The following is a 26357-nucleotide window of genomic DNA, read 5'->3' as shown; positions in this document are numbered from 1 at the left end:
GACGAAGGATATCGAAGGGCTCAACGCAACTCACTGTCCCAAATTTCAGCAAAATCGGATAGTAAATGTGGCTTTTATGGGCCTAAGACCATAAATCGGAGGATCGGTCTATATGGCAGCTATATCCAAATTTGGACCGATCTGGGCCAAATTGACGAAGGATGTCGAAGGGCTCAACGCAACTCACTGTCCCAAATTTCAGCAAAATCGGATAGTAAATGTGGCTTTTATGGGCCTAAGACCATAAATTGGAGGATCGGTCTATATGGCAGCTATATCAAAATCTGGACCGATCTGGGCCAAATTGACGAAGAATGTTGAAGGGCCTAACACAACTCACCGTGTCAATTTTCATCCAAATCGGATATAAAATGTGGCTTTTATGGGCCTAAGACCCTAAATATGAGGATCGGTCTATATGGCAGCTATATCCAAATCTGGACCGATCTGAGCCAAATTGACGAAGGATGTCGAGGGGCCTAACACAACTCACTGTCCCAAATTTCAGCAAAATCGGATAATAAATGTGGCTTTTATGGGCCTAAGACCCCAAATCGGCGGATCGGTATATATGGGGGCTATATCAAGATATAGTCCGATATAGCCCATCTTCGAACTTAACCTGCTTATGGACAAAAAAAGAATCTGTGCAAAATTTCAGCTCAATATCTCTATTTTTAAAGGCTGTAGCGTGATTTCAACAGACAGACGGACAGACGGACAGACGGACAGACGGACAGACGGACGGACATGTCTAGATCGTCTTAGATTTTCACGCTGATCAAGAATATATATACTTTATAGGGTCGGAAATGGATATTTCGATGTGTTGCAAACGGAATGACAAAATGAATATACCCCCATCCTTCGGTGGTGGGTATAACAATTGCTATGTTATTGTAACAATATCAAGTTATGGTTCATTTCAAACCATAATTGAATTGAATATTGAAGAAGTCATTGTGTAAAATTTCAGCCAAATCTAGTAAGAATTACACCCTTTAGGGGTTGAAGTAGTAAAATAGGGAGATCGGTTTATAGGGGAGCTGTATTAGGCTTTAACCCGATTCAGACCATATTCGACACGTAGGTTAAAGGTCATGTAAGAAGCCGTTGCACAAAATTTCAGCCAAATCGAATAATAATTACGCACTTTAAAGGCTCAAGAAGTCAAGATTCCAGATCGGTTTATAAGGCAGCTATATCAGGTTATCGACCGATTTGAACCATATTTGGTAAAGTTGTTGGAAGTCATAACAAAATACCTCATGCAAAATTTCAGCTAAATCGGATAATAATTAAGCGCTATAGGGGCTCAAGAAATCCAGACCCCAGATCGGTTTATATGGCAGCTATATTTGAACTATTCTCAGCACAGTTGTTGGAAGTCATAACAAAACACGCCATACAAAATTTAAGCAAAATCGGATATGAATTGCTCCCTGTAGAGGCTCACGAAGTCAAGACCCCGGATCGGTTTATATGGCAGCTATACCAGGATATGAACCGATTTCAACCATATTTGGCAAAGTTGTTGAAAGTCAAAACAAAACACCTCATGCAAAATTTCAGCTAAATCGGATAATAATTGCGCCCTCTAGTGGCTCAAGAAGTCAAGATCGCAGATCGGTTTATAAGGCAGCTATATAAAGTTATGGACCGATTTGAACCCTACTTAGAAAAATTGTTGGAAGTCATAACAAAACAGCTCATGCAAAATTTCAGCTAAATCGGAAAACAATTGCGCCCTATAAGGGCTCAAGAAGTGCAGACCCCAAATCGGTTTATATGGCAGCTTATTAGATTATTGACCGATTTAAACCATTCCTAACACAGTTGTTGGAAGTCATAACAAAACACGCCATACAAAATTTAAGCAAAATCGGATATGAATTGCTACCTGTAGAGGCCCAAGAAGTCAAGACCCCGGATCGGTTTATATGGCAGCTACACCAGGATATGGACCGATTTGGACCATACTTGGCTAAGCTGTTGGAAGTCATAACGAAACACCTCATGCAAAATTTCAGCTGAATCGGATAAGAATGGCGCCCTCTAGTGGCTCAAGAAGTCAAGATCACAGATCGGTTTATAAGGCAGCTATATTAAGTTATGGACCGATTTGAATCATACTTGGCAAAGCTGTTGGAAGTCACAACAAAACACCTCATGCGAAATTTCAGCTAAATCGGATAATAATTGCGCCCTATAGGGGCTGAAGAAATCAAGATCCAAGATCGGTTTATATGGCAAAATATATATACAAAAAATGGACCAATATGGCCCATTTACAATCCCAACCGACCTACACAAATTAAAAGTATTTGTGAAAATTTTCAAGCGGCTAGCTTTACTTCTTCGAAAGTTTGCGTGCTTTCGACAGACAGACGGACGGACGGACAGACGGACGGCCATGGCTAGATCGACATAAAATGTCATGACGATCCGGAATATATATACTTTATGGGGTCTGAGACCAATATTTCGAGGAGTTACAAACAGAATGACTAAATTAGTATACTCCCATCCTACGGTGGAGGGTATAAAAAAAAGTTTCCTATTGGTTTTTGACAAAGGCCAAGCCAATGTTGGTTCCTTCTTTATCTCAACTGTGAACACTAGGGTGATGATTTTTTTTGACTTTTTTTACCCACCACCGAAGGATGGGGGTTTATTCATTTTGTCATTCCGTTTGCAATACATGGAAATATCCATTTACGACCCTATAAAGTATAGATATTCTTGATCAGGGTAAAAATGTGTTAACTACGGTCCAATGACCTGATTATCTATGACCTGATATAGCTCGCATTTAAACCGATCTCCCGATTTGACTTCATGAGCACTTCCAAGCCGCAATTTTCATCTGATTTGGCTGAAATTTTGCATGTAGTGTCCTGTTATGACTTCCAACAACTGTGTTTACTACGGTCTAAATCGATCTATGACCTGATATAGCTCGCATTTAAACCGATCTCCCGATTTGACTTCATGAGCACTTACAAGCCGCAATTTTCATCTGATTTGGCTGATCACAATAAACGACCAAGTCATTGAAGACATTGACAACTTCTTCAATCTTAGCAGCAAAATAACAAAAAAAAAAAGGAGTATCGGAAGCAGACATACGCGTACGTTTCAACAAGGCTAGGAGCACCTTTCTTAAACTCGAGAAAGTTTGGAGATGCAATGACATCTCACATAATACAAAAGTCAGAATTTTCAACAGTAGTGTGAAATCTATTTTATTATATAGCTGTACAGCTTGGAGCTTGACACAACTTCCCGCAAAATCCAAGTTTTTATAAATCGTTGCTTGCGAAAAATACTACGAATTTTCTGGCCAAACTGTATGGACTTGGTTGGGTCACATCCTACGCCGACCGCGCATAGCGAAAATTGTCCTAGACTGGAACCCGCAAGGACTGCGAGGAAGGGGACGCCCAAAACACACATGGATCCGCTGTACGAAAAGAGAGTTGGAATTAACCCATATTTCGTGGAATCAAGACAAGAGTTTGGCCAACGATATAGCTCGATGGAGAGAGCTTGTTAATGCCCTATGTTCACACTGAACAGTTTACTATTGGCTATATTTTATTGTAATATATTTAATACGCTCCAATTGTAAATAAAAGACACACGAGGGTTGCTTTTTATATGTCGGGATTAGAGAACATAAAATCAAATATTAATCGTCGAAAATCGCTTGATTGATTTTCAAAATATTCCCCATTAAGATCTAAACACCTTTGCATTCGTTGAACCAATTGTCGAAGCACTTTTGCCACTCTCATTGAGGTATCTGCAAAACATGCATTCTGAACGCATCAACGGCTTCTTCAGGTGTCGAAAAACGTTTACCTATCATTTTATTTTTTTACGTACGGGAATAAAAAAGTCCTTCGGTGCCAAGTCAAGACTATACGGCGTATGACTCATCAAATCGGTGTTCTCAGTGCTCAAAAATGCAGTTGTTTGAGCTGATGTGTGAGAGCTCGCATTGTCGCTGTGAATAGTGGTCCGTTTTTGGCAATTGGTTTTCCTGATTTCTTGGAAGACAACTGACAAACAAATGGTTGTGTCCCACTCAGAATTGACCGTCTCGCATTGTTCTAGTGGTGCGATTGCGACATGTCCAGTTTTTCCGAAAAGACAGGCTATCATTTGCTTGGAAGTGCTTCGCGGACCAATTACTTTTAAGTACAAGTCATTGTTCAAGTGTGTATAACAAAATATTGGCCTTTTTAGTAGTAGTATATCTAAAAAAAACCGAACTGAACCATAGACGACATGGATGTCACTGTGTAAAATTTCAGTGAAATCGGATTATAAATGTCCCTTTATGGGGCCACGACTTAAAATCGAGATGTCGGTCTATATGGCAGCGATATCGAAATGTGGACCGCTTTGGGCCAAGTTGCAAAAAAATTTCGAAAAGCATAACACAACTCACTGTCCCAAATTTCAGCGAAATCGGACAATAAATGCGCCTTTTATGGCATCAAAACCTTAAATCGAGAGATCGGTCCATATGGCAGCTATATCCAAATTTGGACCGATCTGGGCCAAATTGAAGAAGGCAGTCGAAGGGCCTAACACTACTCACTGTCCCAAATTTTGGAAAAATCGGGCAATACATGTGCCTTTCATGGGCGCAAGTCCTTAAATTGAGAGACTGGTCTATATGGCAGCTATATCCAAATCTGGACCGATCTGGGCTAAGTTAAAGAAGGCAGTCAAAGGGCCTTACACAAGTTACTGTCCCAAATTTCAGCAAAATTAGATAATAAATGTGGCTTTTATGGGCCTAAGACACTAAATCGGCGGATCGGTCTATATGGCAGCTATATCCAAATCTGAACCGATCTGGGCCAAATTGAAGGAGAATGTCGAAGGGCCTAACACAACTCACTGTCCCAATTTCAGCAAAATCGAATAGTAAATGTGGCTTTTAAGGGCCTAAAACCCTAAATCGGGGGATCTGTCTATATGGGGGCTATATCAAGATATAGTCCGATATGGCCCATCTTCGAACTTAACCTGCTTATGGATACAAAAGGAATCTTTGAAAAGTTTCCGCTCAATATCTTTATTTTTTAAGACTGTAGCGTGATTTAATTTTTTTGTCAACGTGGACCCCCAGTTTTTACAGTGCACTACAAGCCGATTAGTGGCTTAGGTGTATGTTCATGGTGGCATGGGGTGGATTAATATCTACACCCTCTTTTCAACCTATCGTAATTATAACGCTTAACATCATCCATACCAAACTGCTATCCAAAACATCCGCGATATCCAAGATGGGTTGAAAGGAGTATCAAAATACCCCGTGCAAAATTTCAGCCAAATCGGATTATAGTAGCGCCATCTAGAGGCGCAATAAGTCAAATCATGAGCTTTATATGATAGCTCAAGTTGTTGAACGATTTGGACTACACTTAAAATGGATGTCAAAACGACAATAGTACGATCAAAATGTCATATCAAATGTCAAATCAAATGTCAAAATGTCAGGTAACAATTGAAACTTCCAGGAGCTCAATATATAAAATCGGGAGATCGGTTTATATGTGAGCTATATCAGGTTACAGACCGAAAAAGTTTCCAATGATTGTGAGCGTGACTGCCAGAGAAAAATTTTACAAGGAGAATCTCAATGTTCAGTCAAGTGATTCTTTCATTGGAGTAAAGGTTGATAATTATAACGTCTAACAGTCGCTGAAATAGAATGCCTGGCTCCCCCGCGGCGGCAACGTACAGTCAACAGAATGAAGAATCAAAGCGATTTGTTAAATACAAACTCAAACTTAAATAACTTACACAAAATGTAAAAAACAAGAGAAAGTTTACATCCTTAATGCCGTCTACAGTCGAAAATTCAAAAAATTTTATGTCGGCTGATCACTTGGCTTAATCTATTCTGTGAATCTTGCTATGGTGGAGGGTAAACCAAAAAGTGAAGATATTGAGCTCAAACTTTGCGCAGTTAATTTTATTAGCATGGTGTAGAGACCTTTATCTGTAGAAAAATTGAAATTGAAGTTTTGTTCCCAGTTTAGATTTTATGGGAATTTTTTAAACGAATTTTCGGCATTTTTTTTTTTAAGAAAATTCCACTAAACTTTGTGCGCTTGTTATCATGACCTCTAATGCCATCTGCAATTGTCTCCAAAACTTAAAAGAACACTAACCACAATAGCCATTCCTAAGTTGTTTTTTACCCCAACCAAATCATGTTTGTGAATTTGCTAACCCACAGCCAAAAGCTTTTGAAAATTAGCTTTATTTAAACTTTTCCCCACACATCAAATCAAAATCAAATCTTTCGAATGCCCCTTAAGATGATATGCGAGGCAACGGTAACACAAACAGTTTCTATTCACAATTCGAAGGCGGCACAAGTCATACGCTGGTGATCGGCATTGTGCATTAATTTGTTGTGGTGGGGTCGGTTTCATTTCTCCGCTCCATAGGCAATGGAGGAAAAGAAAACATATCAGATCATTAAGTAAAAATATCTAAATTTAAACAAAGTAAAAAATAAAAAGAAAAGTTCAAAATATCAACCGACCGATGAGACACAGTGAATAAGCAGCACTGTCCAAAAAGTCAAGAACGCATAGAGAAAACCCGAAAAAATGCAATAAATCAAAACCACCATTTAGTTAAACACACACAAACACGCGTACGCAACAACAAAATGATACATATATCATCACATTCGTATAGAGTAAAGTGAAATTAATAATAAGAATAATATTAACCAGAAAGAATAACACGGAACATTTAAACAATCGGAAAGCCATAGAAATGTACATTGAAGCGGTCAATACCCACATTCGAATAGAAAAACGACAGCAAAAATAGAGTAAGCGATTTGTTTATTCATTCAGAAGTGAGTGTGAAATCGCATTAAAGTAAAATAATAAAAAAAAAACAACTATACAATTGCAACAACAACTACCACTGATCTACCATAAACCATTTCTTCTTCCAAAACATTTTTGATTGATAGACGAGGCTGCTAAGTAAGGTAAGTTAGTAAAGCCATTTCATTCCGTTGGATACGTATCAATGAGATCACACACTTTCTCGTTCTCTCTCTCTCTATCTGTCTCTCTCAATATTGTCTCATTCCCCAATTGACCTGCTCCAGGGTTGCCAAAGGAATTCTTCAAAATGCCGAACGATCACTTAAGGCTGGCACTATATTCGCTATTCACTGTTGAAAACCCATGTCTTTCGCGATTACTTCAAAAATGTCAATGATGAAATAACACTTTTATCAAAATTTGTGCCATAAATAATGAGGGAATGTCCAACTGAATGAAATCATCGAGTTTTTTTTGCTTTAAAATCTATTATCTAAAAAGAATAATAGGCGAAAAATATCACAAAAAGCGAACGTAGTACCAGCCTTTAAGTATAACATTTAGAATACAGCACTTAAATGCAGAGGCTCTTAACTTCCCAGCGGAAAATATTGCACCACGGATGCAATAATGTAAGTTAAAACTATCGTCACATAAGCATACACAGTTGCTTCAGGATGTTGGCGATATCCCACTTAAATACGATTGTTTAAAGATCCAAAATGGATATTTTGTTGAAGGCAATGTTATGGTTTAAAGATCCACAATGGACATCTTGTCCAAGGCAATGGTATGGCAAAATCAGTTCACATAGTTAGGCGCATCTTGCTTAACACAAACAAGTAAAAGCGTGCTAAGTTCGGCCGGCCAAATTTGGGGAACCCACCACCATGGGTTCTGTTTAAATATGGGAGCTATATCTGGTTATAGACTGAATTGGACCGTACTGGGCGCAGTTGTTGAGAGTCATAACAGAACACTATATGCAAAATTTCAGCCAAACGGATTAAAATCGTGGCTTGTAAGGACTCAAAAAGTCAAATCGGGAGATCGGTTTATATGGGAGCTATATCATATTCTTGACCGATTTGAACCGCACTTGGCACAGTTTTGCACACCATGTACAAAATTTCACTCAAATCGGATGAAAATTGAGGCTTCCAGGGGCTCAAGAAGTCAAATCAGGAGATCGGTTTATATGGGAGATATATTAGGTTCTTGACCGCTTTGAACCGTATTTAGCACAGTTGTTGAAAGTCATAACCAAACACTATGTGCAAAATTTACGCCAAAACGGACAAAAATTGTGGCTTTCATGGGCTCAAGAACTCAAATCGGGAGATCGGTTTATAAGGGAGCTATATCTGGTTCTTGACCGATTTGAACCGTACTTGGCACAGTTGTTGAAAGTCTTAACAAAACACTATGTGCAAAATTGAAGCCAAAACGGACAATAAATGCGCCTTTTGTGGACCCAAAACTTAAAATCGAGAGATTCTTGTATATGGCAGCTATATGCAAATCTTGATCGATTTAGGCCAAATTGCAGAAATATGTCGAGGGACTTAACCTAACTCACTGTCCCAAATTTCGGCGACATCGGAAAATAAATGCGCCTTTTATGGGCCCAAATCCTGAAACCGAGAGATACGACCCAACGGCTCTAGGAGTGAAAATCGGGCGATATATATATGAGAGCGATATCTAAATCTAAACAGATTTCTACGAAATTCACCAGTAATGTTGAGAGTCATAAGAAAATACTTCCTGTCAAACTTCAAGAAAATCGGTTAACAAATGACCATTTCATTGCAGTATTACTGGAAATCGGACGAACATATATATGGAAGCTATATCTTAATCTGAACCGGTTTTTTTTCCAATTCGTATAGGCTTCGTCTCTAGGTCGCAAAACATGGCTTTACCAAATTTGAAGGCGATCGGATGAAAACTCCGACCTGTAGTTTGTACACAAATTAACATAGACAGACGGACATAGCTAATTCGAATCAGATAGTGGTTCTGAGTCGATCGGTATACTTATCAATGGGTCTATCTCTCTTCCCTCTGGGTGTTACAAACAAATGCATAAGTTATAATACCTTGGTGTAGGGTATAAAAATTCTAGCAGATTGGCCAAACAAATGCATAGTTTCAGCATGTGTCTCCATGTGCCACCATGTATTTGCTATCGAAACTTTAGCTTTAGGTGCGTACTGGGTCTTAATGCAGAACTTACAAATCAAACACTTTGACGTTTAAATAAAAGATTAAGTTATCTGAAAATTTGGCAACCCTATGCAGCATGTAAACAAGTTTATTTTCTATACTCATTTAAACATTACTTTTTGTTGTTTTTGTTCTCTCATTCAAAGCCATGAAGCTCCACCAGCAGCACTCTCACTCACCAACACAAATGCCATCTACTAGTGGTCGTGGTCGCCAATGTTTGTTGTCATTCTGCCCACCCACCTCCACAGCCATTGTTTTGTTTATATTATTTCTTCATACAACCAGCGCCAAAAATTTCCCCTGCCCCTTTCACCAAACAATCAACATTACCGATGGCCTACGTCTAAAAGATGGCTCTTATTCTTACGAAGGTCTGGTCATACCGGCAAATCTCACGGCCGAATATAAAATCAAGGTAATCGATGGCATCGAATATTCGGCTCCCAAGCATTGGCGAGCTTGTGCCTGCCTCCTTAAACCATGTGTCACCTTTTGCTGCCCACCTAAAATGCATTTTGATGAGAGGCATCAAAATTGTACCCCAAATCTGAATGAGGGTCATTCGCAGCATAATCACATAGAGGTGACTTTTTCAAATGGTAGCGTCAACGCGGTGAATATCAAAGAGGCGTTTATTATCCGCTATGAACTTGGATGCAAAAACAAGATGGTGGAACGAAATATGGCGGACTTTTGGAAATGGGATCTATTTGAGGTGAGTTGGCAAATTTGAAATGTGGTTTAAATTACGATAAGCTGAAGAATCTGCATTAAATTTTGTGCATTTGTAGCGATGTGTATTAATAACTGATTCATTACCTACGCTTAGCGTATTAAAATCAACGTTCAGTCTTCAAGCGCTGCTGCTAAAATTACTTCATGCCGACACGTAATAGCTATCGAATAGATATAGCTATACTTGTCCAATATGAGTCATTTGTTGAAGTAGATATAGGAAATTATTTTAAATTTTATATTAGAAAGACGTGTTCCGCCGATTGATCATAAGGCATTTAGTTTTGGGATCTCACTTTTATAGGCGCTATGATGGGTGCCAAATCTTTTTATAACACCACGAAGAACTGATTCGGTATCTTTTCGTCATGTGGGGCCGGCCACATTAAGGTTTTCGTAAGTTAAAATGGAAATCCTCCAACTCCAAGGTGAGCTCACTCGGAGGTCAATATTGATCCATTGCGATACCTTAGCGAGATTTAGGCGAGAAGGTGAAGAAAAAAAGTGGGAGTCACCTTAAGACAAGATATGGAGGACGTCTTTCCGATTTCAACGCAATAAGATGCATATTCATCCACGGAGGATCACTGGTCTAATCCCGCCTACGTGTCTACCCGAAGTGTGCCAGCCAAGGACCCTGCACATCTACGCACACTAGAGCTGGCAAACTATCAATAAACGCGACATTCGATATTTTTATATAGAAGCAATATCAATGAACAGACGGAATAAAATCAAATTTAATAACGTCAGTTAGAAGTCATGAAAGGAATCTTTGTACAAAGTTTTATCAATCAAATCCGCAATTACTTTTTGGGCACCAAATATATAAATCCTTGATCAGCGTAAAAATCTAAGACGATCTAGCCATGTCTGTATGTTGAAATCACGCTACAGAGATATTTAGCTGAAACTTTACACAGATGCTTTTTTTGTCCATAAGCAGGTTCGAAGATGGGCTATATCGGACTATATCTTGATATAGCCCCCATAACGATCGATCCGCCGATTTCGGGTCTTAGACCCATAAAAGCCATATTTATTATCCGATTTTGCTGAAATTTTGGACAGTGAGTTGTGTTAAGCCACTCGATATCTTTCTTTAATTTGGCCCAGATTGGTCCAGATTTGGATATAGCTGCCATATAGACCGATCTCTCGATTTAAGGTTTTGAGCCCATAAAAGGCGCATTTATTGTCCGATGTCGCCGAAATTTGGGACAGCGAGTTGTGTTAGGACCTTCGACATTCTTTGTCAATTTGGCCCAGATAGGTCCAGTTTGAAAATAGCTGTCATATAGACCGATCTCTCGATTTAAGGTTTTGGACCCATAAGAGGCGCACTTATTTTCCGATGTCGCCGAAATTTGGGACAATGAGCCGTGTTAGAGCCTTCAATATATTTCTGCAGTTTGGCCTAGATCGATCAAGAATTGCATATAGCTGCCATACAGACCGATCTCTCGATTTAAGGTTTTGGGGCCATAAAGGGCGCATTTATTGCCCGATTTCACCGAAATTTGGGACAGTGAGTTGTGTTAGGCTCTTTGGCATCTTTCTGCGTCTCGGCCCAAATCGGTTCAGATGTGGATAAAGCTGCCATATAGACCGATCTCTCGATTTAAAGTCTTGGCCCCATAAAAGGCGCATTATAATCCGAATTCACTGAAATTTGACACAGTTACTTATGTTAGGCTTTTCGACATTCGTGTCGTATATGGTTCAGATCGGTTTATTTTTAGATATAGCTACTAAAAAGATCAACATTTGGTTATACACAATTGAACAGTGACTTGTACTTATTAATATTTGGTCCTAATTGGAACGTATTTCGGTATAGCTGCTATAGGGTATAAGGTTTGCATTTTTCACCGGATTTTGACGAAAGGCGGTTTACATATATACCCGAGCGAATAGCAGCAGCACCTTCCTTCTTGGGTTGTTCCCCAATTCATTTTTGAAGTCTATCGCGAAAGTCACCTCCACGATCTTGCCGATCGTCGACGGAAACGTCGTCTGGAACTTCGTTCATAACGGACTAGGACGATGACTATCGATACTATATCCACTTTGTTAAATGCCCTTTCGGCATCCGTGAACGGTCTCTACCGACCTGCCCTTGAAGTATGCGTGTTATTCACCACCGAAGTTTTAGGTTTAAGTTCTTCCCCCACCTACAGATCTACAAGTCTTTTAAATTAAAAAAGATGACAGACTACTAGCCCTATTATGCTTTGTCGTGGTGTTGCTTTTTTCCGCCTTAACGATAAAGACCACCCTGACCTCTCTTTATGCCCTACTTGGCTTTCCCTGTAAATCTGCCTTAACCATGGCAGAGTAATTTCTAGTGATTGCTGCTGTAGCGGTGGGAGGATACGTCCAGGCGCTCCGCTGACCATTTTTAATTGATCAATAACCCAATTTCTTTGTCCGTTTGTGGTATTCTTGCTATAACTGAGATATTCAGACAAAAGTTTGGCATAACTACATATTTTGTCCATACGCTGAGTAAGTTCTTAAATGGGCGATATTTAGATATAAATTTCATAGATATAGACCGATCTCCAGATTTTGGGTCTTTAGTCCATAAAACGTGCATTCATTATCCGATTTTGTTTGAATTTCCCAGTGAGCAGCAACATCCATTCCGAATATAGTCCATATCCAACTTTATAAGATATAGCTGCTATTTAGACCGATATGCCGAATTAGGGTCTTAAACTCATTGCAGCCGCATTCCTTTCCCGAACTTGTTAAAACTAAGAATAATATGTTGCACTAGGGTCCCCTACATGCGAACCCAATTTAGTCGAGAATGGAAAATATTAAGATATAGCTGTCGTGTAGAACCATGTCTCGATTTAGGGTTTTAAGCTCATAGGAAGAAATTTTAAATTAGTTTTAGCTGTCTCGGTCTCCCGATTTAGGGTCTTGAGACAAATATAGGGCGAATTTTTCACCATAACCGAAAATTGAAACAATAAGTAGGTCTCTCAACGTTCGTGACAAATATTGCCCAGTTCAGGCCCTCGTTTGGACACATAAACCGATATCCCGATTCAAGGTTATGAGCCCACATGACGTTGAAATTTGGAACACTGAATTGTACGAGAGTCCTCCACATTTGAGCATGGTATTTTGGATAAAGCTACCATATAAGCCTCTATTATAGCCAGGTCGGTTGGGATTGAAAATGGGCCATATCGGTCCATGTTTTGATATAGCTGTCATATGAACAAATTCCTATCCGAATTGGCTGAAATTTGACATGACGTGTTTCGTTATGACTTCCAACAACTGTGCTAAGTACAATTAAAATCGGTCCACAACCTGATATAGCTGTCATATAAACCGATCTTAGATCTTACCTTGAGTCACTAGAGGGTGCAATTCATATGCGATTTGGCTGAAATTTAGCCTGACGTGTTATGACTTTGGAAGTGTGGTTCAAATCGGTCAATAATCTGATATAGCTGCCATATGAACCGATCTTGGATCTTGATTTCTTGAGCCACTAGAGGGTTCAATTCTTATGCGTTTTAACTGAAATTTGGCAGGACGTGTTATGTTTTGACTTCCGACAACTGTGCTAAGTATGGTTCAAATCGATCCATAACCTGGTATAGTTGTGATATAAGCCGATATTGGTTCTTGACTTCTTGAGCCTCTAGAGAGCGAAATTCCTATTCGATTTGGCTGAATTTTGGCATAAGGTGTTTTGTTATGACTGTGCTAAGTATGGTTCATAACCTGATATAGCTGCCATATAAACGGATCTTAAATCTTGACTTCTTGAGCCTTTAGAGGGTGCAATTCTTATGAGATTTGGCTGATATTTTGCATGACGTGTTTTGTTATGACTCCAAATAACTGTGCCAAATATGGTACAAATTGGTCAATAATCTGATATAGTTGCATATAAACCGATCTTGGATCATGATTTCTTGAGCCACTAGAGGGTGCAATTCTTATCCGATTTAGCTGAAATTTGGCAGGACGTGTTCCGTTATGACTTCCAACAACTGTACTAAGTATGGATCAAATCGGTGCATAACATGATATAGCTGCCACATAAACCGATCTTGGATCTTGATTTCTTGAGCCACTAGAGGGCGCAATTCTTATTCGATTTGCCTGAAATTCGGCATGACGTGTTTCGTTTTAACTTCCAACAACTGTGCTAAGTATGTTTCAAATCGGTCAATAATCTGATTTAGCTGCCTTATTAACCGATATTGAATCTTGACTTCTTGAGGCTCTAGACGACGTAATTACTATCCGATTTAATTTAATTAAGGTCTGAATACGACAATAACACTATATAGCCTCGGCCCGACCGAACTTAGCACGATTCTACTTGTTATATATAAGATCGGGCTATTCAATTATTTTGTCAAACAATTCGGCGAACTGGCCAGTATCTCGATGACGATTTTTATATCCACCACCGATGGGGGGGGGTTTATTAATTTTGTCATTCCGTTTGTTACACACCGATATATCAATTTCTGACCCCTTAATGCATACATCATCTTGTTTGTCGTAAAAATCCAAGATGATTTAACCCGTTCCGTCTGTCTGTCTGTTGGAATCATCCTACAGACATTAAAAATAAAGATAACTAGCTGAAACTTTGCACAGATTCTTTATTTGTCCATAGGCAGGCTAAGTTCGAAGATGGGTAGTATATTAATATCGCCCCAAATAGAACGATCTGCCGATTTAAGGTTTTAGCCCCATTAAATCCACATTTTTTATCCGACTTCGCTGAAATTTGGCGTAATATTTTGCGTGAGGCTCCTCGAAATTCGTACTGAGTATGGTCATGATCGGTCTATATTTGGATATAGCTGCCATATACACCGTTCTCCCGATTTAAGGTCTTGGGCCCATAAAAGCAGCACCTTTTACACGATTTAGCTGAAATGTTGCACATTACGCTGTGTTAGGCCTTTCAACATCCATGTTCAATATGGCTCCCATCGACCTACTTACGACAAAGCTGCAATATGGACCCATCTCCCGATCAAAGGTCTTGAGCCCATAAAAGGCGCTTTTATCATACAATTTCGCTGAAATTTGTCATAGTGACGTATCTTGGGCTTTCCAACATCCGTGCCCCATATGATTCAGATCGACCTATATTTAGATATATATATACTGATCTTTTGATTTAGGGTCTTGGGCCCATAAAGGCGCATATATTATCTGATTTCGCTGACACAAGTTCCTATGTAAGGCTTTCTGACATCCGTTTCCTATATGGTTCAGATCGGTCTTTAGTTGGATATAGCTGTCATATAAACCGCTTTCCCAATTTGACTTTCTCTTGACCTCTAGAGGGCGCAATTATTGCTAGATTTGCCTAAAATTTTGGCGGTGGAGTTTTTTTTTTGACTTCTAACTGCCTTGGCTAGTACGGCCAATAACTTGGTACAGCTCATATATATTTGAAAAAGTCATTCAAAGAACTTGACAAATGCGATAAATGGTGGAGGCTATATAAGATTCGGCCCGGCTGAACTTAGGGGCGTTTTTGCTTGTTCTTATACTCCTTAAAATAATTATTGTTAATGAAAGGTTTTTTTTTTCATTTTCAGAATGGCACCTTAAAACGTGACAACATTTATTTCACCAATGATCAATACTGTTTTACACCCTTGGAGCACAAAAAGTCATGGAGTTTGACGCCGCTGACATGCGAAAGATTTGTGAGAGGTTTTCGCGTGTGGATATATGCCATATGTAGGTATTCGCTTTTTCTTCTTTCACAAAGATCACAAGCCAAAAAAATGTTATTGATATTTTTCCCCCTAGGTTCGAGTCTGGCTATATTGATAAATATTGGCATCATTATCATGTATGTTGCTATTAAGGAGGTACGCAATAGTATCTATGGCGAAGGCCTGATATTCCATCTGTTCTCATTGACCATTGGTTTGTCTTTTTTGGTGTATTTGCATTTAAAAAATCCCTTAAATCTATCACACACAGCATGTAGGAATATAGGTGCGGCATATGAATTTATTGGGTTGCCCAAAAAGTAATTGCGGATTTTTCATATAGTCGGCGTTGACAAATTTTTTCACAGCTTGTGACTCTGTAATTGCATTCTTTCTTCTGCCAGTTATCAGCTGTTACTTTTAGCTTGCTTTAGAAAAAAAGTGTAAAAAAAGTATATTTGATTAAAGTTCATTCTAAGTTTTATTAAAAATGCATTTACTTTCTTTTAAAAAATCCGCAATTACTTTTTGGGCAACTCAATATTACTCTATGTAACAACACAAAGAGATGTTATTATGTATTTCTATTTGGTTTTAGGATTTTTGGCCTATTTCTTTATAATTGTCTCCTTTCTGATATTGAACATAATCAGCGGTAGTTTTTGGGCCATCTTCGCTTTGAAGCCCATCAAAAAATGGTATTTGAAAATTCTATATGCCCTTGCCTTTGTTATGGGCTTGGCTATGAAGTATGTGATTAAAGCGGTACAAGATTCAAGTGTGGGTCGTCATTTAAAACCTGGTATTGGAGAAGATTTGTGCTGGTTTGATAGTGAGTAATGACATATATTTTAGAGCTTTACATAATATTTACCTTTATTTTATTTCAGCTCGTTTGTGGGGTATTTTATTGTACTTCTATATACCCTTATTGATGTCATTGGGTTTAAGTATTTTTTGTGTGGCCCGAGCTTTTTTCTGCATTTTGGACTTACCCAGTGATACCCAGACAGTGGCTGGTAAAGATTTTGTGATCACCAGAAAGCAGTAAGTAATCAACAAAATGGATTTTGATTGAAATTAATCCAAATTTATGAAAAAGTTAAACAAAACAAATAAAAAGGCGGGGATGAATTTTACAAACCCACCACCTCGGGTATATACGTAAACCACCTTTCGTCAAAATCCTGTGAAAAATGCAAACCTTATGCCCCATAGCAGCTATATCGAAATATGTTCCGATTTGGACAAACTAGACATGTCCCTCCGTCTGTCCGTTTCTCTGTTGAAATCACGCTACAGTCCTTAAAAAGAGAGATATTAATTTGAAACTTTGCACAGATTCTTTTTCTGTCCATAAGCAGGTTAAGTTTGAAGATGAAGATATAGCCCCCATACAGACCGAGCCGCCGATTTGGGGGTTTAGGCCCCTAAAAGCCACATTTATTATCTGATTTTGCTGAAATTTGGGACAGTGTCATCCTTCTTCAGCTTGGCTCCGATCGCTCCAGATTTGGATATAGCTGCCATATAGACCGATCCGCCGATTTAGGGTCTTAGACCCATAAAAGCCATATTTATTATCCGATTTTGCTGAAGTTTGGGACAGTGAGTTGTGTTAGGCCCTTCAACATTATTCTTCAACTTGGCAGAGATCGGTTTAGACTTGGACATAGCTGTCATATAGACCGATCTCTCGATTTAGGGTTTTAGGCCCATAAAAGGCGCATTTATTGTCCGATTTTGCCGAAATTTGGGACAGTGGGTTGTGTTAGACCCTTAGACATCCTTCTTCAATTTGATCTAGATCGGTCCAGATTTGGATATAGCTGTCATATAGACCGATCTCTCGATTTAGGGTTTTAGGCCCATAAAAGGCGCATTTATTGTCCGATTTTGCCGAAATTTGGGACAGAGAGTTGTGTTAGGCCCTTCGACATCCTTCTTCAATTTGATCTAGATCGGTCCAGATTTGAATATAACTGTCATATAGACCGATCTCTCGATTTAAGGTTTTGGGCCCATAAAAGGCGCATTTATTGTCCGATTTTGCCGAAATTTGGGACAGTGAGTTTTTTTGGTCTCTTTGACATTTTTCTGCAACTTGGCCCGAATCGGTTCAAATCTTGACATAGCTGCCATTTAGACCGATACCTCGATTTTATCTCTTGGCCCCATAAAGAAGCATTTATAATCCGATTTAACTGAAATTTGAAAAGTTGATTATATTAAGATTTTCCACATCCGTGTCGTATATGGGTCAGATCTGTCTATATTTGAATATAGCTATTAAAAAGTATTTGGTCCAAATCCGCACATATTTCGATATAGCTGCTTGGTATGCATTTTTAACCGGATTTTGACGAAAGGTGATTTACATATAAACCCAAGGTGGTGGGTATCCAAAGTTCGGCCCAGCCGAATTTAACACCTTTTTACTTGATTGGTATGCAGTCTTCGAAATTGATGCTTATGTCTGGCTAATCTCTTAGGATCAGTCACAGTTACGTCGACAAAAGTTACTGAGGTCCTGTTATCGCGTCTACCGGGTTTCGAGAGTGACTTCAATGTAGGCCAAAGCTTTCCTAAACCGGTACCTAAGTTACATTGCTCGTTGGCTACCTCGTTCATTTTCAGATTCAGCTCGCTGATTCTGGGGTCAGTGGGGTGCGTGCAACGAATCATATCACGGTCATATGCGAGTACCGCTGCCTGTGCCGGCAAATTCGGTGGCATTTGGGATATTTAGATTAGATTAGATTTAGATTTTATTTTGTTTTCTTTAAACATTACAATTCAAATTTCTATATACTGTTTGATTAAGATAACAAAATGTAAATGTAATTAGTTAATGACAATAACTTTAAATAGTTGTCTGTCAATACCATATTTGTTTTAATTTGTGCTGTTAAATAGCTAAATTTAGTATGTTTGCGTAACATTACGTTTAGATATATACATTTTATAAGCCATAAAGTTAACGTAAAATTTTATAAAGTGTAAAGTTAAGGAAAAAATTTACATATTTTTTTTTTTTTTTTTTTTTTTTTTTTTTTTTTTTTTTTCAAAATTGTTCTCGATTTATGTAGTTCCGATATCTCAAAGCATTGCTAACATAATTATATAATCCATCCCACCCACAATAAAAAGTTCCATTTAAAATTTGTATTAGCTGTACATCATCTAGATAGGCAGTTCCAAAATGCCGTACCCTAAATTCTTGTAATACTGGACATCTGGCTATGAAATGTTGCAAGTTTTCGACTTCTCTCAAGTTACACAATGTACATTGGTGTCTCGCTGCGTTTCTAAAAACGTTTCCATTCAGTGGAAGTACATCTGCCCTTGTTTTCATTATAATAGCAATTTTGTCCAGTTTCCAAACATCTTGCATGTATTCAATCCCGATTTCTGGATTCAAAAAACGATAAAATCTGCTTTCACTTGCTCTTGCTCTATCTATTTTCTCTGTATAGCTTTTCCTTTTGAGATTATTTACAAGTATAGTTGTGGTTGTAGACCAATCTTGCGCTGTTCTGAATAGATTTTCAATTGGAACGTTAGTGCTTTCGGACCAAGATTTCAGTGCCAAGGCCCAGAAAATTTGTTTGTTCCATATTTTTATAGAAAGCTTATGCGGGAGTCTGTTATTATCGTAAAGGAATAAAGTTTTATATATATAATCCATATGTAGTTTCAATGTGTAAAAGTGGTTGTCAGGTACATCGGTCTCTAAAGATAATATATAATTTGGTATATGTTTTGGTTGCTTTAAAACCTTTTTCAAAAAGTACCTTTGTAGTTCATCTACTTCTTCAAACCAGTTGTACCCCCACACCTGGGCTGCATATGACTGTGTGGTTTTGCACACACTCTGGAAAATTTTCCATTTCGATATAAGGGATACATTTGAGTTATTGATCAGATTTTCCCAAGCTGCGTTTATACAAATCTTCGCTCGTTTGTTTCTTTGTTCTGCATGCTTAGTAAAACTCATTTTTGGAGTTAGCAGGACTCCAAGGTAGCAGTATTCGTTCACCACTTCAATTTCTTCATTGAGGTATTTCCATCTCTCCCTTGAAGATAACCGTCCTCCATTTCGAAACACCATTATCTTGGATTTTTGCAAATTTACCACCATATTCCATCTACTACAATAGTTTTCTAAATTCCATATCATTTTTCGAAATACTTCAATATCTTCAGCTAGTATGACGATGTCATCAGCGTACAGTAGTACCCGAACATTTATTTCGTCTAGCACTAACCCTCCTTCCAACCAGTCGTGTATATCATTTAAATACAGAGTGAACAGTAAAGGCGACAGCAAACACCCTTGTCTAACTCCTGTATAAGTATTAAAATGTTGCGATACATTATCTCCAGTCCAAACTACCGATTTAGTGTTTTGGTATATGTTTTGTATTAAATAAACCATCTTTGTTGAGATTCCGATTTCATGCAATTTATAGATTAAAAGTTGCCTGGGTACCATATCAAATGCTGCTGAAAAATCGACGAAAAATGCGTACACTTTCTTTCTTTCAGATAACTTGCAGTGGACGATTGATGCCAGGTTGTAAACATTGTCTACGGTTGAGTATCCTGGTCTAAAGCCTGCTTGAAATTCTTTTAATATATTATAATCACTAATCCATTTCTTTAGTCTATTATTTACAATTCCCATAAAAATCTTGGCCATTGTATTCATAAAAGAGATGCCTCTATAATTACTTGGGGTGTTTATATCGCCCTTTTTGTATATAGGAAATATTACCGACTCTTGCATGATGTTATCTAGCTGTCCTGATTCATAAATTCGATTATATTGACGTGCTAGCTCTGTAAGAAATTGATGTGATGAATATTTCAAAAACTCATACGGCACCCTGTCCATTCCTGGCGCCTTATTTTCTTTCGTTTCGTTTAAAACATCTTGAATTTCACGTACATCTATTTCTCTATCCAGTTCAATATTTGTTCTTTTCAGTACGGCATATTCAATGTTATTTGCAAACTGTGGTTTATTTAATAGCATATTGAAATATATCTTAAAATCCTCAGCAGAAATACTGCTACCGATTTTATGTTTTTGTCCTCTTATCTGTTTTACAAGTATCCACCATTGTTTTACATCTGTGGTGTTGCAGATTTTAGCTTCTAACTCTCTGGCATACTCCAATTTCCTTTCTTTACATGTTTTCTTGTACGTCTTAACCGCATTCAGATAAGTTTCTTTGTCTTGTAGAGTGCTACTTCTCCTGAACTTATTGAGGCATTCAAATGATTTTTTTCTTGCCCTCTCACATCGACTGTTGTACCAGTCTGCTTTGTATTTGTTGCATGTATTTTGTTTATTTGTTATTACGACCGACTTCTGAATTAAATTGGACAAATCTGATAGATTGTCTATACCATTCCCATTTATAGCTAAAAGAAGGTTTTGATTCAAGCTGTTCTGGTATCGCTCAGTTGTTGCCTTTTTCCAAATAAGTTTTGGCGGTAAATTTAATGGCTTTGCATTGATATCGATTTTATTTAATTTAATTTCTATTTTTAGTGGGAAATGATCAGACCAAACTTTTTCTTCAACTTCGAATTTTTTAATCATTTTCAGTCCATAATATGATATTGCTGCTAAATCGTTAACCGAACTGCCATTTTTGCTCACATACGTGTAATGCCCCTCTTCGTCTCCTTCGGTTCTGCCATTTAGAATTAACAGTCCATTATCCTCACAGAATTCCATATATTGTTTTCCTTTTGCATTTACAATTGAGTCTTTTGAGCGCCTGGTTTCCATTCCCGCTGTGAACTCAGTTTCCAGACCGCTTTCAAGATTTTGTTGGAGGTTACCAATTCGTACATTAACATCCCCTGCTAATATTATATGTCCGTCATCTATTTTTTCAAATATTTCTCTCATCGCCTCAAAATCACAGGCCCAATTCTCTCCACGTATATAAACAGGAACGAACGTAAAACATGATTCCAGTGTGCTTATTTTAATCATATTTAAATGGTTTTCTTTCACGAAACTATAATCAACTCCTTTTGTTTGAAGATCTTTTCTAACACCGCATACTATTCCACCACTTGCACGCCCATGTATACTTGATCTTTCTGCTTTGTGCCACATTAAATTGAAGTCCTTAAAATATTTCGACCAGTTTTCTGTTTGGGTTTCCATAACGTGCGTCTCAATTAATGCAAACATATCAAAGCCTCCAATGTATTCGAAAAACTCAGGGTACAAACATTTATTTTTTAAACCATTAATATTATATGAAAGTATTTTAAAAGTTGTTTCTGACAAAATATTCATTTCTTCTATTACTTGACTATATTCATTTTTATCACTTGGGAACTTCTTTAGTTTTTTAGATTTAAATCGTTTTTTAAAATATTATATTTAACATTTAAATTGAAATCTTCTCCATACAATTCCTTAAAAATATTAATTGCGCTAGTCATACCGCACACCAACTTTTTCTCAGAGTTCCACTTAAACCATTTATTTTCAATTTTTAGCTTATCATCCCTGACTTTTATTTTGTATATTTTGCTGAAATCCATAAGTTTTCTCCGTAGTTGAAGCATAACTATTTTATCCAGCCTTCTTTCTGCGTTGAGATCTCGTTCGATGTAGATTTGTGTTCCTTTAAGAAAATTAGTTCGATGTAAAATATCCTCTACCTCATTTTCTGTCTCGAATTGAACTAATACCGCAGCTATTCCGTTTCTTTGATATAATGTTCTTGCTGATTTGGCGCGTATGTTGTTTGGGGTTCTCAGCACTTCTTGACAGAGTTTTTGTATCTCAAAAACGTTTGTCTGTTGGATCGACAAGCCTCTAAACACCAAGTTTTTTCCCTTTATATTTGTTTCCAAATCATTTAGACGTCGCTTGAGCATATTGTTTTCATCTTTAAGAAGGTTCATCTCGTGTACCAGCCCATCGTTAGCCATCTTTAGTTGTTCAACTTCTTCTGACAATGTTGATAATCGCCCCAAAATCTCTTCATTGCATTCCTTTATTATCGCCTTTAAGCTGGCCACACTAATATCCGAGACTCTTTGTTCGTTACTCATTTTGAATTGTTTCGTATTATTCTTCACTTCTCCTTCTGGAGATAAATTATGAGCTTTTCTCTTTTCCAGTTTGTGAATTTATTTTACTTTGAGCCACAGTAGAATTTAAATTTAACGGTCAAAAATACTATTGTGAATTATGCTTATTTTGTGTATAAGTACTCTGTTGAAAGTACTCTGTGTAAACGCGGCCGCACCTCAAAAAGACAACTGTGAACCAATCAGCTGTTTATGTTGTTTTGTTATGTTTACATTTATCTATTTCGGACACCGGTTAACATTTATATGATATTTCCAATAAATTTGTGCCAAATGTAAAAAAATTGCAAAAATTAGATAGCTTTTTTTTTAAAGAATTTGTGTGTTTACGTGACGTTGCCACTATCACCTTCACTATCAAAGCAGCACCATGTCGTCCTCGGTCTTTTGCAATAGTTTTTTGGACCTAATTTTTCCTTTGGCCACCAAATTCACAACTTCGACGGGAGCTCACACAAAAGCGTACGTATTATTTAACAGCTACTTCATTTGGGATATTCGACCGGCTGGTATAAAACGAGCGGCTGCTGCGTTAATGATGTCTCGGAATTTCCTTTTGGCAACTAGCATATTTGAGTTTCAGTTCACTGAGGCGGCGATTGGTGTACCCTCTGAAGCCGACCCAATCGGCCTTCTTCTGATAGATAAACGTCCGGCGCTCAGAGGTTATGACTCGCAAGTCATTGCCTAGGGGAGAATCCCACGAAACGTGATGCGCCCCACTTATGTCGAGCTTGTAAACTAGGTCTTTAACTGGGTTACAACTACCAACCGGAGGAATGTACTTGTTGTATATCTCTATCTCGGCTGTACGGAACCGGAGTGCTATCTATATCCCACAAATGGCGCCAGCATTAGGAGGCGATAACCACCGCTAAAAATTTGTTTCTGATGTTCTCGCTAGGATTCGATCCCATGTGCTTAGCGTCATTGGCGGTCATGCTAACCTCTGCACTACCGTGGGCTCCATTTAGGGTATTAATCTCATAAACAGACCGATTACTGGCTTCGGTGTATCTAAAAGCAAATCGATTCAGACTTGGAAATGGCATAACCATACCATAAATATGATAAAATTAGATATTGGAAAATATGAGTACTTTTTGATAGATTCACTAATATCATCCCTTCTTTTTTCAAATGTCTGTTTGAAATAAATATCTTAAGGTCGAACTTCCTTTAGCTTTCTTCTTCTTCTTCTTATTTGTGTGCATACTGGCTCACTAATTTTGACCATTTTGATGCATTTATTTATTTCTTCCAGTTTCTATTCATATTGCATTTACATGTTGGTCCTCTTCTCGATTTGGATGCGTGAAATTATCGTCTATATAATCGCCCGCATTCGAGAACATTTCTTCATCATCGATTACTGGAGTGGCATTTGCATTTTGTGTTTGGCGTTCGTGGCTTTTGTATATTTGCTGCGCAAAAATAAATTCGTACAATTATGGTGGGAAGAGAATGTGTAAGTTGAACGTCATTTCAAAAACTTAAATAAAAATTAAAAAAATCTTCAAAAACTTAAATAAAAATTAAAAAAATCTTCTTTAGCGAGGGTAAGGAAAAGCCTCCCGAATATGTTTCACCACCTGACTACTCCTTTTTACGTGTTCAAAATTTCAAGAAACAGGGTAAGTTGGACCAAAATTTTGTTGCAAACCCAATGTTGATATTGATTTATCATTACTTTCAGATTCACTCAATTCAGAACAGCAACCGGAATAAAATTGAAAAATGTTTAAACGTTCTCCACAATCCCGCCTCCAATTATCTTTTAAATTGCATAGAAATCCATGCATCAAAAGAATTCGTTTAACATATTTGTTGAATGTAAATAGAACGGTTGAAAGTCTGCATGTTCTCCTTGATGATTCCGGCATTTCTGATGATTGTCATATTAAACCGTGTACTTATAAGTCTGAAGATGTTCACATTGTTCAAATGCAATAAAAAGAAAAACTATTTATTTTGATTCTTTTGTTCTCTAATGACTTTCATTTGAGCCCTGTATTGACATGGTCGATAACTTAGTTCTGTTAAGTATTTTGGACGTGGGAGATCCCTCCGGTATTTCATCCTGAAAGTGGACTACGGTTCTTGTCCCTAAGATTCTTGTCCAATATAAACTGATCTGGGCCATATTGAACACGAATGGAAATGAGACAAATACAGCCCACTGTGTTAAATTTCAGCCAAATCGAGTACTAAACGTTGCTTTCATGATCCCAAAACTTAAATCAGGAGATGGGTATATGTTGCAGCAATATCCAAATATAGCCCAATCTTGACCATACTCGGTACGCATATTGAGGGGCCTAACACAACTCATTGTGCTTAATTTCAGCGAAATTGGTTCATAATTTCACCTTTCATAGGCCCAAAACCTTAAATCAGAAGATGGCTATATATGACAAATCTACACCGATATTAGCCGTAACGAACAGGGATGTCGAGGAGCCTTCCACAAGTGGCTGTATAAAATTTAAGTGAAATCAGACAATAAATGCGCATATTAGTAGTCCAAGACCTTAAACTGAGAGATCGCTCTAAATGACAGCTATATCCAAATAGACCGATCTTGACCAAATAATTTGGTAGTTAGCAGAACCAGATTCCAACATCGAAGGATTCATATGGCTGTCACCCACTAGAGAAGGCAAACAAGTAAAAAGACGTTAAGTTAGGCCGGGCCGAACTTTGGATACCCACCACCACCAAAATCCAGTAAAAAATGCGCCTTTAATGGGGCCAAGACTTTAAATCAAGATATCGGCCTATATGGCAGCTATATTCAAATCTGGACCGATCTGAGCCAAACTGCAGAAAAATATCGAAGATCCTAACACAACTCACTGTCTCAAATTTCGGCGACATCGGACGATAAATGAGCTTTTTATGGGCCCAAAATCTTATATCTAGAGATCGGTCTATATGGAAACTATATTCAAATCTGTACCGATCTGGGACAAATTGAAAAAGGATGTCGAAGGGCCTAACACATATCATTGTTCCAAATTTCGGTGACATCGGACAGTTAATGCGCCTTTTATGGACTCAAAATCTTAAATCGAGAGATAGGTCTATATGGCAGCTATATCCAAATCTGGACCGATCTGAGCCAAGTTGAAGAGAGATGTCAAGGGGCCTAACGCAACTCACTGTTCCAAATTTTGAGAAAATCGGACAATAAATGCACCTTTTTGGGCGCAAGACCTTAAATCGAGAGATCGGTCTATATGGCAGCTATATCCAAATATGAACCTATCTGGGCCGAAGGGCCTAACACAACTCATTGTCCCAAATTTCGGCGACATCGGACAATAAATGTGGCTTTTATGGGCCCAAAAACCTAAATCGAGAGATCGGGCTATACGGTAGCTATATCCAAATTTGGACCGATCTGCGACATATTGCAGAAGTATATCGAAGGGCTGAACTTAACTCACTGTTCCAAATTTCGGCGACATCGGACAGTTAATGCGCCTTTTATGGACTCAAAACCTTAAATCGAGAGATAGGTCTATATGGCAGCTATATCCAAATCTGGACCGATCTGAGCCAAATTGAAGAGAGATGTCAAGGGGCCTAACGCAACTCACTGTTTCAAATTTTGAGAAAATCGGACAATAAATGCACCTTTTATGGGCGCAAGACCTTA

The 26357-nt window shown here is 38.0% G+C and overlaps 2 protein-coding genes across 2 annotated transcripts; one reads left to right on the top strand and one right to left on the bottom strand.

Moving 5' to 3' along the window:
* The first annotated feature begins 6379 nt into the window (after window positions 1–6379).
* On the top strand, window positions 6380–24671 carry LOC106093950 (probable G-protein coupled receptor Mth-like 9). Its single transcript, XM_059360053.1, has 10 exons — window positions 6380–6898; window positions 7019–7036; window positions 9251–9822; window positions 15443–15587; window positions 15660–15851; window positions 16164–16397; window positions 16456–16612; window positions 23961–24164; window positions 24251–24330; window positions 24393–24671. The coding sequence occupies exons 3-10, from the start codon at window positions 9253–9255 to the stop codon at window positions 24422–24424; spliced, it is 1614 nt and encodes a 537-aa protein (XP_059216036.1). The 5' UTR covers window positions 6380–6898; window positions 7019–7036; window positions 9251–9252; the 3' UTR covers window positions 24425–24671.
* On the bottom strand, window positions 18602–19755 carry LOC131994015 (uncharacterized). The gene is made up of 2 exons (XM_059360054.1): window positions 19360–19755; window positions 18602–19209 (listed from the first exon to the last, which is right to left on the bottom strand). The coding sequence occupies exons 1-2, from the start codon at window positions 19743–19745 to the stop codon at window positions 18630–18632; spliced, it is 966 nt and encodes a 321-aa protein (XP_059216037.1). The 5' UTR covers window positions 19746–19755; the 3' UTR covers window positions 18602–18629.
* Window positions 24672–26357: the final 1686 nt, after the last annotated feature.

Source organism: Stomoxys calcitrans, chromosome 1 (assembly GCF_963082655.1).
Source record: "Stomoxys calcitrans chromosome 1, idStoCalc2.1, whole genome shotgun sequence".
NCBI classification, from domain to species: Eukaryota; Metazoa; Arthropoda; class Insecta; order Diptera; family Muscidae; genus Stomoxys; species Stomoxys calcitrans.
The sequence above is the reverse complement of the archived record's forward strand: the minus strand, read 5'-3'. Positions and strand labels throughout refer to the sequence as shown.

What these genes read in the sequence shown, in the direction of transcription:
- LOC106093950 (XM_059360053.1), top strand. Translation starts at nt 9,253, where the DNA reads ATGAAGCTCCACCAGCAGCACTCTCACTCACCAACACAAATGCCATCT. An exon ending in GGAAATGGGATCTATTTGAG is followed by an intron (nt 9,823 to 15,442) that starts GTGAGTTGGCAA and finishes TTTCATTTTCAG; the next exon opens with AATGGCACCTTAAAACGTGA. An exon ending in TTATGGTGGGAAGAGAATGT is followed by an intron (nt 24,165 to 24,250) that starts GTAAGTTGAACG and finishes AATCTTCTTTAG; the next exon opens with CGAGGGTAAGGAAAAGCCTC.
- LOC131994015 (XM_059360054.1), bottom strand. Translation starts at nt 19,745, where the DNA reads ATGATATGGAATTTAGAAAACTATTGTAGTAGATGGAATATGGTGGTA. An exon ending in GAAGTAGATGAACTACAAAG is followed by an intron (nt 19,210 to 19,359) that starts GTACTTTTTGAA and finishes CGATAATAACAG; the next exon opens with ACTCCCGCATAAGCTTTCTA.